The sequence below is a fragment of the Otolemur garnettii genome, unplaced genomic scaffold (genome assembly GCF_000181295.1).
Source record: "Otolemur garnettii isolate 467f Iridium unplaced genomic scaffold, OtoGar3 scaffold00022, whole genome shotgun sequence".
NCBI classification, from domain to species: domain Eukaryota; kingdom Metazoa; phylum Chordata; class Mammalia; order Primates; family Galagidae; genus Otolemur; species Otolemur garnettii.
This window is the reverse complement of record NW_003852417.1, coordinates 20,005,627-20,025,365: the sequence shown is the minus strand read 5'-3', so window position 1 is coordinate 20,025,365 and position 19,739 is coordinate 20,005,627. Positions and strand designations below refer to the sequence as shown.

At 43.3% G+C, this 19,739-nt stretch overlaps 1 protein-coding gene across 1 annotated transcript in view; it reads left to right on the top strand.

Moving 5' to 3' along the window:
• ALK (ALK receptor tyrosine kinase) overlaps positions 1 to 19,611 on the top strand; it is a 701,480-nt gene extending 681,869 nt beyond the window's left edge. Inside the window, exons 25-29 of the mRNA XM_003787498.2 lie at positions 3,762 to 3,854; positions 5,986 to 6,087; positions 14,218 to 14,352; positions 15,045 to 15,135; positions 18,478 to 19,611. Coding sequence (XP_003787546.1) covers positions 3,762 to 3,854; positions 5,986 to 6,087; positions 14,218 to 14,352; positions 15,045 to 15,135; positions 18,478 to 19,185 — 1,129 coding nt within the window. The 3' untranslated portion in view covers positions 19,186 to 19,611. The remainder of the gene's footprint in view (positions 1 to 3,761; positions 3,855 to 5,985; positions 6,088 to 14,217; positions 14,353 to 15,044; positions 15,136 to 18,477) is intronic.
• Positions 19,612 to 19,739: the final 128 nt, after the last annotated feature.

The window sequence follows — 19,739 nt, the reverse complement described above, 5'->3', positions numbered from 1 at the left end:
TGCTTCCTGCACATCTCAAGGCCCCACAGTCCCCCCTTCAGAGTGGAATACCAGGTCTCCCTCCAGAGTTGGTTGGATGACTCAGCTCTGTTTGTTTTCGAGGTGGTAACTGGCTCGATCAGGGCTTCACTTACCACATTAGTAAAATGGATGTCGTAAAATATCCATGCCAGTACTGGGGGCCTGTAAATTAGTCTTGACCTCCTGTGAGGTCTCCTGCCTGTATCTTGAATGGTCAAGTCCTATTATCACTTTATTTTTTTTCTTTTTTTTTTTATTGAATGGTAACTATGTACATTAATGCACTTCTGGGGTACAGTGTGGGGTTTTCACATGCAATCCGAAATACTTCCATCAAACTGGTCAACACAGCCTTCATGTCATTTTCTCAGTTATTGTTTTAAAACATTCACATTCTACTCTTAGAAAGATTCACTTGTACCCCTGTAAGATAAACCTCAGAAGTGATCCCTTCAATCCCCCTCCCTCCACCCATTCACCCCTCCCTTCTCCCTCCCGTCCCCCCCCCCCATTATCACTTTAAGGGTCTTCCCTCCCATCTAGAACACTGGGCTCCTTCCAGGAAGTTAAAAGAATTACATTTTTGACAATAGGTAACCAACCGGAAGGCAAGGACTCTGTTTTATTCATACTTGTGTCCCTGGCATAGAGTTGTTTATTGATTGTTAATTTTTTCTAAGATACTCTGAAGTGAAGGTGCAATGACTATTTTCTTTAGAGCTGTACTTCATTTCTTCTACTATAATAACCCTTGTGTTTCAATGCTGTTTGGACTGTCCACACCTGATGCGGCAAACATCACAGATCACATATTTCTTTCCCCGTGAGTGTTGGTGACTTTCTCAGCTGACAGCTTAATTCTGAAATCTGAAAGCAAAATAGATTGTTAGGCTCTTTGCAAAACCCTTCTGTACTGATTTGCTTCTAGTCTCGTAAATAATAACCTGGTGAACTCACAGTCATTTATTAACCCACGTCTTCAAAGAGTTTGAGGTATATTCATAATACAGTTGGGATATGTAAGTCCAAAGCAGGAGATTGGAGATGCTGACTGGGCTTAGAAATAGAAAAGTATGTCTGTAACAAGCTGTGCCTTCGCCCCACTGAAAACGGGAAACCAAAGATTGGGAAGTCCACTTGCCCAAGTCCCCACAATAAAGCCTCTCTCAAGAGCTTAGTGCTTTTCAGTTCATCCTCTTGATTCTAAACTTCCAACTTGTGGATCATCCTGCTTGATAGAAATAACAGAAGCAAAAGAGGAGTTGGGTCCAGCTTCAAAGATTGGGTCATTCCTATTCTTGTCCTTGTCACTGGACCCGGAACTTTCCATAAACCTCACCTCTGGGCTTTGCCATTACTCAGCTGAGACAAGGTTGTGCTCTTTTCAGAAAGTCATCCGTGGTCAGAGCCAGCGTCCCAGCTTTGGTCCATGTCCTTGAAGTCTGGACACCTCTGGACTTCACTTCTCATTGAGATCTTTTCTGCTTTTTATCTCCACCTCATGCTGATCGCCGCAGCACACAGTCTCTCTGACTGAGGGATCGTATCCACCTTTCCTCTGAGCTTTTGAAATCTGCTTTGCTAGAGTCACAGTGCATTGTGACTGTCTCCAGTGTTCCGTTGTTACAGGTGGTAACAGGACTGCAGGCTCTCAAGAGTCCTGTCACTTCTTTATCTGTAAATAGTTACCAAAGGCCAGAATTAGCTCCCAGAGTAATAGTCTGTTGATCTTTTATCTTTTTTAAGAAATTAAATTGTTAAAGACCAAATGAAGAATGTTTCAGATGATCTATTTTACACAAAAGGAAACATCTGGCAGAAATTCTCCATCTCAATCAAAGCCTGTCCTCTGGAGTAATTTGGTTATTTGTACTGGGAATGTATTCTTTGAATCTTCTAAGATGTCTATGGTACACACCCACAACAGAATCACCTTTAAAGCTCTCTGACCCCACTGCCATGTGTCTGTCCTTGTGTTCATGGGCCTCCACATACCTGCACCTCCTGACTTCAGAGTGGAACGCCCTCATCAGGTCCACGTGCTCCCATTTTTTTATTAGATCTCTTTCCTTGGGACATAGTTTATTGCCATTTCAAGAATAAGGTGTCATTTCATCAACTCTTCATGTGTTCTATGATATTATATTTATTTTCTTGCTCTTAAATTCAAGATCACTCTTTTAAAAAAATCATTCCATACTATCAGCATAAAAATCTTTCTGGAGCCATAAATATTGTTCCAGGTCTACTTTGCCATATTTCTCTTGAGAATTAATGACTGTATAGCCAACTATTTTTCTTCTTTTTGATGTCATATGTGTTCTGACTTTATGGTTTTATGGAGGCATTTCATATACCACCACCCCTAAAAATTCAACTTAAAACCTTCTGGTTCAGGTCAGTGGCATTAACAATATCCATTGGAGGGGGGATTGTTTGTTTGTTTGTTTGTCTTTTTGTTTCTTGAGACAGAGTCTCCCTCTGTTGCCCTGGGTAGAGTGCTGTGGCATCATAGATCACAGCAACCTTAAACTCATGGGCTCAAGAGACCCTCTTGCCTCAGCCTCCCAAGTAGTTGGGACTACAGGTGTGTGCCACACCTGCTTAGTTTTCTATTTTTAGTAGAGGCAGGGTATTACTCTTGTTCAGACTGGTCTCAAACTTTTGAGCTCAATCAATCCACACACCATGGCCTCCCAAAATGCTGGGATTACAAGCTTGAGCCACTGCGCCTGGCCCCATTGTTCTTATATCCTCAGCCGTGACCCTCAATCCAGACATTACTTTTTCGATACCGTCTTAGCAGCCAGTTGTTTCTTCTTCAAGGATCAGCCAAGGATCGGAATCTTCATGAAACCAATTGAATATGAAAACGTCATCTGTGGCCCCTAAGTACTTCTTGTCTTTTCCTGCTCAGGACTTGAGTATCATCAGAGACTATCCAGACTGCCTCTGGCTGCATCCTTCATCCCCCCATGTGTGTCAACAATGAGCGAGCAGCCAGAGAGGAGGAGTTGATGAGTTCTGGAAAACTTTAGGTCAGGCCTCAGAGACACGCTATAGGCAACAGCCCACCTGCAGTCTATGGACACAAAGCGCAACTTCAGAACTTGGAAGAAGTGATTCTTTGATTCTTCAGCCACGTAGCTTAGCAAATGCTTTAGATAAAACCATGGATGTCAGAACTATCGTGGCTTATTTCTTAAACTACTTGAACTTAGTCTCATAAAAGTCATGCTGTTCTAAAGCACTGCTTCAAACATCTGGCAGAACCCAGCCAGCGGTCTGTACAAAACGACAGCCTAAGGCCAAGTAGCATTCCTTCTGCCCCTAAATTATCTGCTTTCAGCTTAACTTGTTTAATGAAATGAAGATAACAACACCCTATATTTTGTAAAGTGGTTATAAAAATTAGACATGAAATATCTGCAACACTGGTAAGCATAAGAAAAGGCCAACAAATTCTAGTTCTTATGAATATAATTATTTCCTTATTATTGTCCCATTAAACATTTCCCCTAATCCATTTCCATTTTCCTGCTAGTTCTGAGGCGTAGAGTTGGTAAAACTATTTACCAGTGTTAAGTCCAGTAAACACATAACAAAGGAAATAGAGGACAGAGCGGGGGAACCACTGAGCTTCAGATTGGAGGCAAAAATCCTGGTGAGGGGTACTGCAATTTATCTTCCCAGGACAAAATGAGGAAATGCATTTTCTCATCTTGTTTTTTTCTTCCCAGGGACATTGCTGCCAGGAACTGCCTCTTGACCTGTCCTGGCCCTGGAAGAGTGGCCAAGATTGGAGACTTTGGAATGGCCCGAGATATCTACAGGTGAGGAAAGACTAGCAGGCCTGTGTCCTCCAGCTCACCCCTCACTCCCAACAAGGGGACGCAGCTGCCTGTACCTTCCAACATCTCCTGGTACCTTGTCAACTCGCCACCCCATGTGTCATGAAGCTCCTTTTCCGTATGTGGGAAACTGATGAGTGCCCACACCTGAAGTTCTAAATCTAAAACCAGGCTGCCTCTGATAATTGCCACCAAGTTCCTGCTTAGGTTGTCTTCCTGGTTCCAACTCTCTAATCCTGCCGTGTTTTAAGACACAGAATAACTCGGATACTTGATGAGGAAAAAACTTTAAAGTGAACTTTATTTAACTTCCTCAACCCCTCTTCTCAATACTCAGGAATTCTAGGTGGCCATAGCACCCGTCACCCCAGACACCAGCACCCACAACTAACAGGGTGCTGGGCCCAGCTCATGGCTGTTTCACCCCCACCAGGAGACCTGGAAGTATAGTTCAGAACCTTCAGGCACTTAGCCCAGCTTCATTTTATTTACCCTGTCATATTCTCAATGCTACATTTAAAAGGTAATAATTTTTTTCAATTTTAAAAACTAGTACTACTATTATTGAACTTTATCTCACGCTTTTCCCAACTCCTGAGTGTTTTTTTTTCCTCATCAGTAACAACATTAACTTGCTACATCAGCAGAACAAGTCACTAAATACCCCTTCCCTAACTCACAGGTAGAGTGAGCAGGGATGGCATCCAGAGCTTTAACTCTTTGGAGAGTAAAGGCGATTGATCCAGACAGTCCTGAAGGCCTCAGTGAAAACTGGTAACTCTCCCTCTCCCGAGGGTTAGCATCACATTACAAGGGCAGCAGTGTGTGGAAGCCTGAGCTAGCACAGCCCTCCCTGGAGCCACCGGCCACTGCTCTCCATCAGTGAGAGCACGTTCCACTTTCCCGTCTTCTGCTACCTGGAGTCTCAGCACTCCTTCCCCTCCTTTCTCAGAATCCCCCGGACCACCTCCTGTTCCAAAGCATGACCTGATGAGCTCTCTGTTAACTGCCTTCACTTCTAACAGGCTTCAGTTCTAACCGCCCCTGCTCTAGGTTTCAACCACCCTGTTACCACATTCCCACAGTTCCCCACCTACCGTGCACAACTGCGTGAATCAGGACTGTTCTTCCAGGAGAGCTTGGTGGCCGCTCAGCTCCCCTAGTTTCCCTGCAGCTGACCCCTGCCTCGAGGACAATGCCTCAATTCTTTACATGCGCTGCTTGGTCCGTGAACATCCCTGCATTATTATATGTGTTGCTCTGTACTGCAATTGCATATATATCCATTTCTCCCACTAAGCAGTATCCTTGGGGGAGAGAGAGACCATGCCTTACTTATGTCCTCAGCAAGCACCGTGGCAGAGTACCTGATACATACTAAATATTCAGCACATGTTTGTTGAAGTAATTAAGTAAGCAGCTGGCAGGAAGCTGCCTCCCATTCCACACCCAGGCAGGAGCACACCAGGCTAGGCATGCAACGGGCTTAAAAGGTAGATGAGTTAATTTATTGGCTTTTGTAAGTGAGTTACATCAACGACATTACTAATAAATTAATTTGCCTACCTTTTAAGCCAAGTCAGCGCCCAGCTCTCTGGTTCTTTTGTCCGGGTATGTTATGGGAGGCGGCTTCTAGACAGCTGTCTAGATGATTCGTTGGAGGGCTGTAGTGAACTACATGCCGTGCGAATGCCACAAAGGATCCAGAAGGAGAAGATGCAAGCCCTGCTCCCAGCTCTACCATTAGAGAGCTTGAGTTACTGCAGATCATCAGAAACACTCTGCGCTTAGAGGTTGGGGTAATGTTACTCCTTGTGAGTTATAATAAACAAAGCCCAACAGGGAAAGCTAAACATCTGCTAGCCGGTATCCTCGTCACTGCGTAGATCTTTTCTTCCTTGCTCTTATGGGCTATTTTGTCTCCTATTAAATGACACCACAGTTCTTAACTAAATGATCTGTGCACCACTGCTCTCCTCCTGAATCACCGAGGACCCCTCATTAATTTCCATCCTTTAATGGGTAGGCTATATTGTTGCCACTTTCTCAAGTTTGCAGGCAGAGTTGTTGCCATCTCTGGATCCAAGATGGGTTTTCTTCTTGTTCCCCACAGAGCGAGCTACTACCGGAAGGGGGGCTGTGCAATGCTGCCAGTTAAGTGGATGCCCCCAGAGGCCTTCATGGAAGGAATATTCACTTCTAAAACAGACACGTGGTGAGTCTTTCTGCTAGCCTCCTCCAGGGATGACTGCAGCCTGGAGGCGGTGCTCTGGGCTCAAGTGATTGCACACTCTCAGCAGGGAGACTCTGGGCTAGTAGGGAGGGAGAAGAGAGGAATTAATACACCCCACGACAGTGGTTCTTGCAAGTTGGCGTATATCAGAATCCTCAGAAAGACTCGATGAAATGCAGATTACTAGACTGCTCCCTGGGCCTTCACCATTCAGAAGGTCTGGGGATTGGGCTGAGAATCTGCATTGCTAACAAGTTTCCAAGTGATGTTGACATTGCTGGCTGGGGACCACATGCTGAGAGCCACATGTAATTTTAAATGGCAGATTTAACCTATGCTTCCTTGCAAAGCACATACACACACAAACACACACACACACACAAACACACACACGTGCACAAGAGTAAAGAGAGGCTTTTTCATCACATTAAACCCCACAAGGACGAAGAAGACAACAGTGACGACACTTTGTAAACTGAAAGTTCAGGGGCTGGTGGTGCCTTACTGAGGAGACCAGAAAGTCATTCTCTAAACCAGCAGTTTGGGTCCAGAAGCAGACTCGTTCCCTCTGCCGGAGAGCCCCAGAAAGGCCTGGGAATGGAAAGTAAGGGTGCAGCAAACAGGAAAATGAGAGAGGTCTGTCTAAGAAGCTGCCTCTCACTCACCCCCTGAAGCTTGCTGACTGTCTTCTACACCAACACAAGACTCAAGTTCCCTCTCTGGAGAGATTCAACTGGTCTCTCCACGTCTTAGGGCCACAGATCTCACCAAGGGTGAGGTGCTCTACAATCAACAGGAATATTTTCTTCAAAGCCTGAACACATGAGGGTAATTGGCTGCCTTTGCCCCCTCAGCACCAAGCACACGGCAGCCAGGCAGAGGAAAGAGAAAACTCCAGAAAGAGCACAAACAACGGGGCCTCCTAGTACAGCAGGCGGGATGACGCCCACCCAAAGTGTGGGGGGCTAATCCCATAAGCCTGGAATGGTTACCTTAAAAGAAGAAAGGGGTTTGCAGAGGGTCTGAGGGTGGCACAGTCATCCTGGATTGTCTGGGTGGTCCTTAGATGCCACCACACAGAAGAGGAGGAGACAGTGTGGCCAACAGCAGAGACAGGACGATGGCAGACCCAGGTCAAGGAGCTCCAGCAGCCACCAGCAAGTGGAAGCAGCGAGTCCCAGATTCCACCAGTGAGCGGAAGCAGCAAGATCCAGATTCTCCTCCCAGACCCAGAGGCAGCAAGACCCAGATTCTCCTCCCAGACCCAGAGGCAGCAAGACCCTGATTCTCCTCCCAGGCCCGGAGGCAGCACAGCCCTACTGACTCCTGGACTTCTGCCCAGTGCTACCGGCTCCTAGTGTCCGACTTTCAGAACTGTGAGAGAATGAACTGGCATTGCTTTAAGCCACTAACCATGTGGTGATTTTTCACAGCAGTCCCTGAAGACTAACATGCCCAGTGAAACGGCCAAGCAGGTGCCCAGCAGCTGATGAGCTTCACTCACTTTCCAGTTGACCGGCTCACACTTGTAATCCTACCACTCTGGTAGGTCGAGGTGGGTGGGTCACTGGAGCTCAAGAGCTTGAGACCACCCTGAACAAAAGCGAGACCCCATCTCTACTAAAAATAGAAAAATCCAGGCATGGTGCAGGCACCTGTAGTCCCAGCTACTTGGGAGGCTGAGACAGGAGCATCACTTGAGCCCAAGAGTTTGAAGCTGCTGGGAGCTATGATGCCACAGCACTTTACCAAGGGCAACAAAGTGAGACTCTTGTCTCAAATAAAAGAACTTTCCAACAGTTTCTTAATTCTTAATGTCCCAGAATTAAAATATGAACAGACAGCCAAGAATCAACACGTGAGGAAAGATTCTAATCTGAGAAAACCACGCTTTGGAATTGGGAGAAGAAAAATGTAGAAAACTTTTTTTAAAAACTATCATATCCTCAGGAAGATAAGAAAACATACTGCAACCATTAACAGAGGATAAAAGGTTACTTAAAAAAAAAAGAGGGAAATACGGAAATAAAAATATGATAGTAGCCCTGCGGACAGAGAGCAGGCCTCGTTAAAGCCTCTGTGGGCTGCAGGGAGCATCATCCTTCCAAAGAGTCCGGGGCAGAGGGGGAGGGAAGAGAAACCTCTCAGTAGGGAGACCCGACAAGCACAGCCTCAGCCAGGTGACAGAGGTCAATGTCAACAGTGGTAAGTCATGCTGACAGTGTGCACCCTTGGTCTGGTGTGATGAAAATGGCACTTGACCTCTGTGGTCTTCCTCCTCAAGCCTCATAACCCCACTCTAATCATGAAAAAAAGCCAGACAAATCCCAGTGGATGTTTTATAAAATCTTGGACCAGTACCCCTCAAACCTGTCAAAATCATAAAGAACAAGGAATGTCTGAGAATTGTCACCATTAAAAGGAGCCTAAGGAAACATCATGTACTAATAGAATTCTGGAAGAGAAAAAGGAGATTCAGTAAAAACGAAGGAAATCTGAATAGAGTATGAGTTTTAGTCAAAAATGTCCTAATCATGGTTCGTTAATTGTAACAAATGTATCAAACAATGTGATAGAGTTCCCGGTGACATGGGAATCGCTCTATTCACAGTGTCTTCAAACGTTGAACTGTTCTAAAACTACATAGTTTATTTTTAAAAATATATAACAGAACTGTAAAAATAACAGAAAGTTTGGAATATGGAGCTAAATAATTCTAGAAAATAAAATAACTAAAAAGAGATGGGATACTTACAAAAGAAAAGATAAGAAGATTAAGAGGGTCAGACCAATAGATCCAAATAGCTGACAAAATAGGATTACCAGAAAGATCAAACAAATAACTCGGGACTTCCCAGGACAGGAGATAAATTTCCAGAATGAAAGCAATCCCCAAGTGCCAAGCACCATGGATAAAAAGAGCCCCACCGGAGCCTATTATCATGAGATTTCAGAGCAACGGTGATTGATTGTGCAAGCTCCCAGAGGAAAAAATATAATAATTAAAAGTGGAAGAAAAGTGACCAAAAGACAAGGAATGCAAAAGGCATCAAATATCTTGTCAGCAGGATAGGAAACACAGGAAGACAATGAATGAACGTTCTCCTCGTTCTAGAAGCCGGACGTTGAGATCATTATAAGACAGCATAGCCACAGCTGCTCACAACCTCCTTCGGACTCTTGTTGGATAAGGAGTCTGTGTTGTTTGCAAGCCAGCATTTGGCTTACCTAGCCCAGTGGTTCTCCAAGTGTGGTGCGGAGATCAGCAGCAGCACCACCGCCTGGGAACTAGGTGGAAAGGCAAATTCTCAGCACCCACTTCCCGGCCTAATGAAACAGAAACACTCAGGGCGGGGCCCAGCAGTGTGGGCTTTAATTTAACAAGCCAGCCAGATGATTCTGATGTGCACCAAAGTGAGAGCACCAGCACCCTATCTATGGAGAGACAGAGAATAATTTAAGTAATTACGTGATCGCCCTGAATGCATGCATAGTGTGTGACCCAAAATTCTATTTTAAGTGTCTACATTAAAGAGAGGTTGCCACAAATAGACTTGGGCAAGGATGTTCATCTGCAACATTGTTTATAGCACAGAAAAAGCAAAAACAACCTAGCCATCCCTCAAGTAGGGGATGAAAACATAAACAGTGGCTTACTTACGTGTAGGAAAACCATTCGGCAGTGCCAAGGAAAAGCTACAGATACCGACAGGGATAAATCTGAAAAGCAATGTTTAGTGGGGGAAAAAGCAAGCTGCAAAAAGGAGTAGGATATCATTTGTGTATAACTTTACAAAACAAAAAATGAGCCTGTAATATAAAGTCTTTACTGTTTGTGCTTTTACACGTTGCTTTAAAATGGGATAACCTTCAGGGAAGGATATATACCAACTTCAGTGGAGGGGAGGGAAGGAGGGCTGGGCGGGACTCACCTGTCTCTGTTTTATTTCTTCAAAAAGAGAGAACTGACACACACAAAAGGCAAAATATGAACACTCAGACACACGTAGATATCTATTATAATTACTTGCACTCCAAGTTTAGATTGTTTCGGAAATAAGGTGCTTAAGCAAATCAATCCTGTGACTTCAGATACTGGTAAGTGCTGAGACAATAAAGCTGAAACAGAAGCTGTTCTAGCAAAGGTAGTGGGGGAGGCTCCCTGGAGGAGGTGACTCCAATACTGGAAAGACAAGCACACCATGGGAGGATCTGGGCACATAGAGCCTGAGACCACAACAAGCCTGGCTTGTTGAGGATTAGTGGAGAGTGAAAACAAGTCTTCAGGCCAGAGCTGAGGGAGCCAGTGGTGGTTGGGGTGGAAGCATCAGGCCTGGTAAGAGCGAGGAGGGCCTCAGAACTCACATGGGGAAATGTGGATTTTGTTTTAACACAGTGGGTGGCAGGGAAGGATGTGAAGCAGGAAGATGTGATCTTTGTTTTTTTAAAAATCCCTCTGGCTGCTGATGGAAATAGACTAGAGGTGGGTAAGGAAGGTGAGAGGGGTGTGGCTTGGCGGTGGCGGCGGAGGCAGTGCAAAATGGTCAGAGTCAAGATCTACCTGGACAGGTTCAAACCCAGCCCCAGCCAAAAACAACTGCAAAAAGACAAAAATAACAAAATAACATAATAAAAATATTTTGGGCGGCGCCTGTGGCTCAAGGAGTACAGTGCCGGCCCCATATGCCAGAGGTGGTAGGTTCAAACCTGGCCCCTGCCAAAAACTGGAAAAAAAAAATCTACCTGGATAGCAGAGTCACAGGACTGCCAGCTACTGGCTGCAGAGGGCGTGGGCAGGTGTGTGAGAAGGTAGACTCAAGGAAGACTCCCAAATCTGGGGCTCGAGCAAATGGGGGAGTGGAGGTGTCACTGAGCTGGGAAAGAAAAAAGGAGATGGTTTGGGTGCAGAGAGAGGCCTGCCTGGAGAATGTTAAGTTTGAGTTGCCTGTTAAAACAGGCCAGTGGTGATGATGGGTGGACATCTGACACGTGAACCTGAAGCTCAGAGAATTGCCACAGACCATGGAAGCAACCTGCTGGCTGGGCATTTAAGGATAGTACAGTAATTTCTGGCTCCCATTTTTCCTAAGAACACACCCTACCCTCAGCCTCTACCACACCTAGAGACAATCTCCTACCTTCAGGTTACAATTAAAGGAAATTAAAACTTAGCTTTTAAAGATTGCTATAGCACAGTTCATGATCTTAAAAATGTTTTCATCATTGATTCAAATATTTAAAATAGTTTCATCAGCAGTAACTTGTGCTATTGCTATAATTTCAGACAGAGCAAGTCTAATACCTAGAGAGAAGGAGTGCCATTTTTTAGTATTTCTTTGTATTTGCTCTTGAATGCTTTGATGTAAAGCTTTGTGCCTTGTTGTTCCTATTGAGGGCAGGCTTATGGGTGAACCATCTAGCATACAAAATACAGATTTTTCCTTATCTGTAGGGTTTCTAGATTAAATACTAATGGCCAGTTAAAACTGAATTTCATATGCACAGCAAACAGCTTTTTAGGTTAAGTATAGCCCATACAATATTTAGGATACACTTACACTTAAAAAATTATTTGTTATTTACCGAGAATTCAAAATTTAACTGGGTGTCATGTATTGTTATTTGCAAAGATGACAACCCTACTTAACTTGGAACTGTCATAGTTCTATAACCAATATTACTTCTTGTTCCCTTAATGCTAAGCTAAGTAAATAAGTGTCCACTTGCAATCTACATTCTAGTTCTCTCAAAGGATACTATGATCTATATTTATTAATTGACAAGCAGAAAACATATAGCTGTAATTCTGGTCTTGCTACCAGTTTCCTGATTGTTTTGTTTTGCCTTGGAGGGCAGAATGACCACCAGAGAGGACAAATATATGTGCCAGGCAACTTGTAGGCAGCAGAATCAAAAGATCTAATAACGTGTTCCAGTCTATCTCAGGTTAGTTGTATAACAACCTCTGCTTCAGCCTTCTCACCTGAAAAGTATGGAGAATATCCTTGCCCATTCTTTTTACATAAGGCTTTGAAATTTCATCAAGATGATAACAATAAAAGCATTTCATGTCTCTTAGAAGATAGAACTAAAGTTCTCTATAATTTTTGTGGTAATATTTATTAACATCAGAAAACTGTTAATACAACCAGATACTAAAACAAAGATAGGATTTTCTTATCAAAAAGCTAATAATTAAATTAAGGGCTTAAAATTTAATTAAACTATCAAAGAAAATTATTTTGGAAAATGATAAAAAATCATCCTAGGGCAGTGCCCATGGCTCAAAGGAGTAGGGTGCCGGCCCCATATGCTGGAGGTGGTGGGTTCAAACCCAGCCCTGGCCAAAAACTGCAAGAAAATAATAATAATAAATTAAAAATCACCTTAAAGTTCATTTAAAGCAAATTACAAATGAGAAATTAAATATTTCTAAAAAGAGAGAAATAAGAGAAAACTTGCCTATCAGATATTAAAACTAATACACAAAAAGTAAAACAGAATTATATCAATGCAAGAGGCAAACAGACAGATGAATAGACAGCCCTGAAACAGTTTCTGGTTGTAATCACAAGTCAATAGATAAAGGGAAAATTATTTTCTGAATAGTAAAGAGTAGTTGTTGGAAAAACAAATCAATTTAGATCCTTATCTCACACCATATACCAAGTTAAATTCTAACTGGATTTGAGAAAATAGAAAAACACAACTAGAAGAAACAGCAATATTTATCTAATCTTTGATAAAAGGAAGGATTGTACAACTATAAAATAAATGGAGGAAATAACAAATTTTTTTTAAAAATAGATTTGACTGGGCTTGTTGCCTGTAGCTCAGCCACTGGGGTACAAGCCACATGCACCAGAGCTAGTGAGTTAGAACCTGGCCCGGGCCCGACAAACAGCAATGACAGCTACAACCAGAAACTAGCCAAGCATTATGGTGGGTGCCTGTAGTCCCAGCTACTTGAGAGGCTGAGGCAAGAGAATTGCTTAAGCCCAAGAGTTTGAGATTGCTGTGAGCTGTGATGCCACAGCACTCTACTGAGGACAACAAAGTGAGACTCTGTCTCAAAAAAAAAAAAAAAAGTAGATCTGACTACTTAAAAATAAAAACTCATGGCATGCTAAAAAGTAAGATTAGAAAGTAACTAATAGGAGTATTCTAATTTTTGATAAAAAGGTTAACATCTCTTTATATAAAAAATATCTACAAATCAAAAAGAAAATTGATAGATACCAAAACAATTTGCCCCAGCAGATCAAAATGGGCAAAAGATAGAAACAGATCATTCAGAAGAGGAAAAAAATGAAGAGAATTAATAAATACATACTTAGGAAAACATTGAACCATTTGAATGTCAACAAACATAAGTATAATTCTAATCAATAAGCATATTTTAGAATATTCCACCTTTTGCCTTAAAATCAGCAAAAGTTGTCATTATTAATAAGAATACTCCATGCTGGTGAGGGTGTCTACTGTACTCTTGCACAATGTTGGTAGACGAACAGTGGAACATGTTGGAAATCGAATCAACAACATATATTGACAATTTTTCAAGGTTCACATTCTTTTGATCTAGTTATTTTACTAGAATTATCCTACATTGTACTAAACTATCGTCATCTAGTAATTCAGACAATTTATCCTGAGAAAAATTCTCCTTTTAAAAACCACATAAAGATGTTCATCATAGTATTTTAAATATTTTGAAAATTGAAATCAATGTGGAAATGATAAGACAAATTATGGCAAAACTACTCAATGGAATGTTTTATATAGCCTTTTCAAATCCTATTTATAAGTTGTATTAGCATGGAAAATGTTTATAATGAAATGTGCAAAAATACGAAGGTTCAAAATTACACATTGACTATCATTGCGACTAAGTAAAAAAAATCTAAGCACAGATACTTGACTGAAACAAAACATAACAGTGGTTGTCTTTTAGTGGAGCACCACATGTGATTCTTTCTCTTTTTATTATTCTGTATCTTAAGAATATCATGGAAAAAGTTATAATGAAAACAAGATTAAAATTTTACATCTGTGTGTGCGTGTGTGGGTGTGCGTCCATATCCATGTGCCTGTCTTCTGTCCTGTGCCCAGGTCCTTTGGAGTGCTGCTATGGGAAATATTTTCTCTTGGATATATGCCATACCCTAGCAAAAGCAACCAGGAAGTTCTGGAGTTCGTCACCAGTGGAGGACGGATGGACCCACCTAAGAACTGCCCTGGGCCTGTGTACGACTCTTTTAGGAACATTTCTAGTGGTTACTAAGCACAGTTTTTCTTTCTAAAAATTATCTGGAGCCACACATGCTTCTTTAAGATGAGAGAGCAGATGGTTTTCCTCATTCAATGTGCCCCGAGATAGGAGATGTATCTGTGACTTCAACGAGATAGGTCAGTCTTCCAGCCCTTCAAAAGCAATAATGCCAACCCAGACAAAGAAATACGCTGTCCAGATCAAGGCCATGGACTCTCCAGGTCCATAGCTTTCAAGCCCCTCCTAGGAATCTGTGTCCCCGACTCAACCCTGGTACCCCACACCGTATGTCTGAGTCTCCTTTAAAGATCACCATTCCCTGGGCTTTCTGCTGCTCTTTGTGGCTTCCCTCATCTCCTTCCCACAAGCAAAGTATATGGGAAGCAGAATTAGAATATTCTGTCCCAGAAGTGGCTTGAATTTGGAATTGAAATGAGAGGAAGTCCAGGATGTGTGTGTCCAGGAGCTTTGGTACCCAGGGGCTATCCCTTGGTCAATCAGCAGGGGGCAGCATTTGCTAAACACATGGGACCTAGATGAGTCGCCCCCCCCCCACCAGAGATTTTGTATTTGTGCCAACTCTGGCCCCATTTAGGAAAATGCTGGGAGAAATTTATTTTTCATCCTGTGCTGCTCTTGGTTTTAATTAATGTGCTTATTATTTTAGATACCGGATAATGACTCAGTGCTGGCAACATCAGCCTGAAGACAGACCCAATTTTGCCATAATTTTGGAGAGAATTGAATACTGTACCCAGGTACCCATATTTTTCTCCCCTTGCCCAACATATATTCTATATGTAAAAGCCTTAAAAATGTCAAATTTGAGATAAATTAAACCATTCAGAAAATAAGAGTTATAAGAATTAATATTAATTATCTATAAGATGGAAGGACTGATGTCTTAGTTTTTCCATCTTTTAAAAGAAATACTATTAACGTCCACGTTCTTCATCAACATGTAACACAATGCTAGACATTCAGCAGTATCAAGGAATCAATTCAATTCACAAGTATTAACTAAGTCCTTATTGGGCTCCTAATGTTCTCTCAAACAAAATTAAAGCTTCAGAGAAGTATGGAATACACTGGCTCTCAAATATTTTATTGCTTGACTGGAAAAATAACCTGTGAGATAATGGGCAAGATATAATTATTAAATTATTAAATTATATGCCTGGGGAGATTAAGAGAATGGAGATTCAAAGTAATCTGGAGACATTCTAACATCATCGATAGCATTTGTGTAGCATTTACACTACACAAAGCACTTTTTTGTATTCCATTTTATCCTTATAGAGGAACATAAAGTATCCCCATTTGACAGATGAGGAGTTAAGGCTTGGAGAGGATGCCCAGGTCAGACACTTTTTCAGCAATCCTGTGGATACAGATCCCTCTCCCATTTCCTTCAATAATGACTAAATTGTTACTTCTTTCCCTGATTTATGACTATGCCTTCCCCCTCGTAGAAAGGGAGAATGCCTCCGCTTCCTCCCTGTCTCTGATACAAACCTTGCTGCACCTACAGCCATTCTCATCACTTTCCTCCCCCCATTCCTCCTCCTCCTCCAGCCTGGCCTTTCTCCCTGCCCAGTTCCCTGCTCAGGGACTCTGCTCTTTCAGGTCACTTCCTCTCTTCCCTTCTCTGCTTTCTTTCCCTCTCTCTCGCCTCTCATTCTGCCAGGGTAGCTAATTCTGAGAATATTTTACAAGAGTCAAGCAATGACCCGCTGCCTCTTTAAATGCCTTCCTCTTAACTGTGACAAAGGATAGACAGAGTTCCCAAACTGCAGTCATTTCCTGGCCCTGCTATTCCATCCTCATGGCCTTTCAGCTAAGACAGGTAAAAGTGGCATTTTAATCTAGCCAGATTCACTTATCAAGTTGTTGGGGGTCCTTGGAGAGAATTTTGTTTAATGACATTCTAGGTTATTACGTTGCACTGGGAATGGAAAACATCAACATATATATTTATAGTACTTCTTTAGAGTACTTTTCCCCAAATATATAATATTCCTCTTTAAAATGGGCAGTTTCACACAGAATATTTTAAATGACTCATTATGGAAATTAATAATAGGGAGGGAAGTGGAGAATTTTTAGAAGTCAGAAGGTAGTTATTTTTTATTTTTAAACGCTTTTACGGATGTGCTTTCCTGCTATACTCAAGTAATAGAGGTTTTTCCCCAATTTTCACAAAATATGAGTGAATTAAATTTCACCAAATTTAAGTTTTCTTCTATAATTTTAGTTTTCTTCTTTAATTTTTCTTAAACCTCTGGCAACTGCTTCTGCTTTTGTATGCTTATAATCAATAACTACAAAAAAAGAAAAAAGGTCTGGCACAGTTGTTTCTGTAAATGCCTTTCCTTGTAGCACTTCAGCATTCCCTGGGTCACACAAAAGGCCCCTCACATCCAAACTAAAGAGCCCCTGCATGGTGAGATCTGCACATGTGATGATATAACACAGAAACGGTTATCATCAAGGGTCACCTGCTGAATATGAGGGAACAGGAGGCCGCTAGAAGAGAACGGATAAACCCCAAAGCCAGCAAGTGCCTTTCTCCCCACCAAACACTTGAAGTCAAACGAATAGGATTATTTTTTTAAGTTGGAAAGATTTTATTGGGAATAGATTGGAATAAAAAAAGATAATTTTAAGGTTTTTTGAAAAAACAGTAATCTGTAAACTTTGGCCTGAAGTCTCCTTTGCAAAGCCTCTCCTGGTCCCACTCCTGTCGCAGGCCATGGTGCTTCCCAGCACCCTCCCCGCACCTGCGCAGCTGCCAGCCCAGCGCTGGACCTCCAAGGGTGACGCCCATCCATTTTTTATGCCCCAGTGCCTGTCAGTAAATATATTCTCAACAAATATTGAATGGTTTCCTCATCCGTAAAACATAGATGAGATCATCTCTCTCATCTAAAGATGAGTATTTTCCAGATTCAACATTTTTTGCCTGTGATCCAAAGTTTTGTTTTGTTTTGTTTTGTTCCCAATTTCAACAGATATTACATTGGAACTCTAGCCTCGAGATAGTCTCCAAGATAGTCTCCAAGTTCAAGTTGCACTTCAGGGTTTCCTTTAACAGCCACTTTTCTTCACCCTCCAACACATGTATGGGATTACAATAAAACCCTCCTCCTTAGACATAGGTTGGCAGCTGTAAGTTGATCATTCAGACGGAATTCTTCCCAAGGGACTTTAAGATGGAATTTTTCTATGTTGAAGCAGAACCCACAAATAACACAGATAATGCAGAGAATTCTCAACACAAAATGCCAGGGCCTGTCAAATAGATGGGACTCTAAAGAAGACAAAAAGCACCCCAAATGGCACCTCGGAGTGTGCCCCCAAAGTCCTACAGGGCTGGAAGGTAAACTCCTTCCAAACAGCGGCCTGGTCCTCCAACTCCCTGAGAATGGCAAGCGAGCTCCAGATTCAGACCAGGTTCCCTAGTTCCACTCAACCTTGTGACTTCCAACCAAAAAGGTGCCTCAAAACAAAACCAAGAGGAAAGTCATAACCCCCCTCCCCCCCTGCCCTATGGATGGAATCACAGTCTCAGTGTGCACCCCAGGAACTTGCCCCCCAAAAGTTCTGGGGTCCTGACCCTTTCCAAACTCATTTCCTTTTCCTCAACTCAGTTCAGGTTTCAGGGAGCTTCATCCGCTTCAAGGTGACAGAGATGGGAGTTCCCTGGAGCTAAACTATGCCCCCCGCAGCTGCTGGGACCATCCCTACTCTGTCACCCCGAAAAGAAGCTGCTCCTTCCAGGGCAGACCCCGGGCTCTGACCCGGCTGCTCCCCACTGCCTCAACGGGTGCCATTCCACTGCGAGGCCCGTGAGCCCACCCAGGGACACCAAAATCTGTCTCCGCAAGTTCAGTACTTGTTCTCACGGCCTCATCAGGGAAAAAAAAAAAAAAAACAAACAAAGAAAAACAAGAACAAGTGGTGGCTTTTGAGAAAAAGAAAAGAGAAATGTATTACTTTGCCAGCAGAGGAGGAAATATAAGTGGCAGGTTGTTCATTTCAAAATGCCAGTTTTCCTCTGTGATCCAAAGTCTTTAACCGCTTCATTTCTCCTGCCGCAGGACCCAGACGTGATCAACACCGCTTTGCCGGTGGAGTACGGGCCACTTATAGAAGAGGAAGAGAAAGTGCCCATGCGGCCCAAGGACCCCGAGGGGATCCCTCCTCTGCTGGTGTCCCCGCAGCAGGCCAAGCGCGGGGACGAGGAGCGCCGTCCAGCCGCGCCGCCGCCTCCGCCCGCCTCTGCGTCCGGCAAAGCTGGGAGGAAACCCCCGACGGCAGAGGGGTCGGCGCGGGGGGCCAGGGCGCCGGCCGCCGAGGGCGGGTGCGTCAACATGGCCTTCTCCCAGTCCAACCCGCCGACCGAGCTGCACAAGGTCCACGGATCCAGGAACAAACCCACCAGCTTGTGGAACCCAACTTACGGCTCGTGGTTTACAGAGAAACCTGCCAAAAAGAACAACCCTCTGGCAAAGAAGGAGCCACAGGAGAGGGGAAGCCTGGGGCGCGAGGGCGGCTGTACTGTCCCGCCTAGTGTCGCGGCGACTGGGAGGCTCCCGGGGGCCTCCCTGCTCCTGGAGCCGTCGGCGCTGACTGCCAACATGAAGGACGTACCCCTGTTCAGGCTCCGTCACTTCCCTTGTGGGAACGTCAACTACGGCTACCAGCAACAAGGCTTACCGTTAGAGGCCACCACTGCCCCTGGCACTGGTCATTATGAGGACACCATTCTGAAAAGCAAGAATAGTGTGACCCAGCCTGGGCCGTGATTCTCCTGGGGAGCCCTCCACCCGGCAGAAGGGAGAGGCTCGGTTCCCTGGTAAATCAGAGACCAAATGTCATTTTTCATCTTGTGCCAACTTGTTTTGAAGTGCCACATGAAACGCTGTATTTTCAAAATGCTTTAGAAAGGTTTTGAGCATGGATTCATCCTATTCTTTCAAAAGAGAAAATATCATTAAAAAACGAGAGATGAATGAGGCCCAGATGTGGTGGCAGGAGGTTTTTATGCATGGCTGTTGTATACTTCCTTACGCTGCTTTCAAATTGTGTGTGCTCTGCTTCAATGTAGTCAGAATTAGGTGCTTCTGTGTTTCATAGTTGGAGTCATAGATGTTTCCTGGCCTTGTTGATGTGGACATGAGCCATTCTTTGGAGGGGAGAGGGAACAGAAATAAAGGAGTTACCTGTAATGATTCAGCATGGGGAAAGACATTCTTTACTTGACAAAAATAAATCATAGACAACGAACTGAAATGTCACTGTAGATGACGGTTAGATGCTCTTAATAGTGCTGATTCATCACCGATGGTTAAAAAAAAAA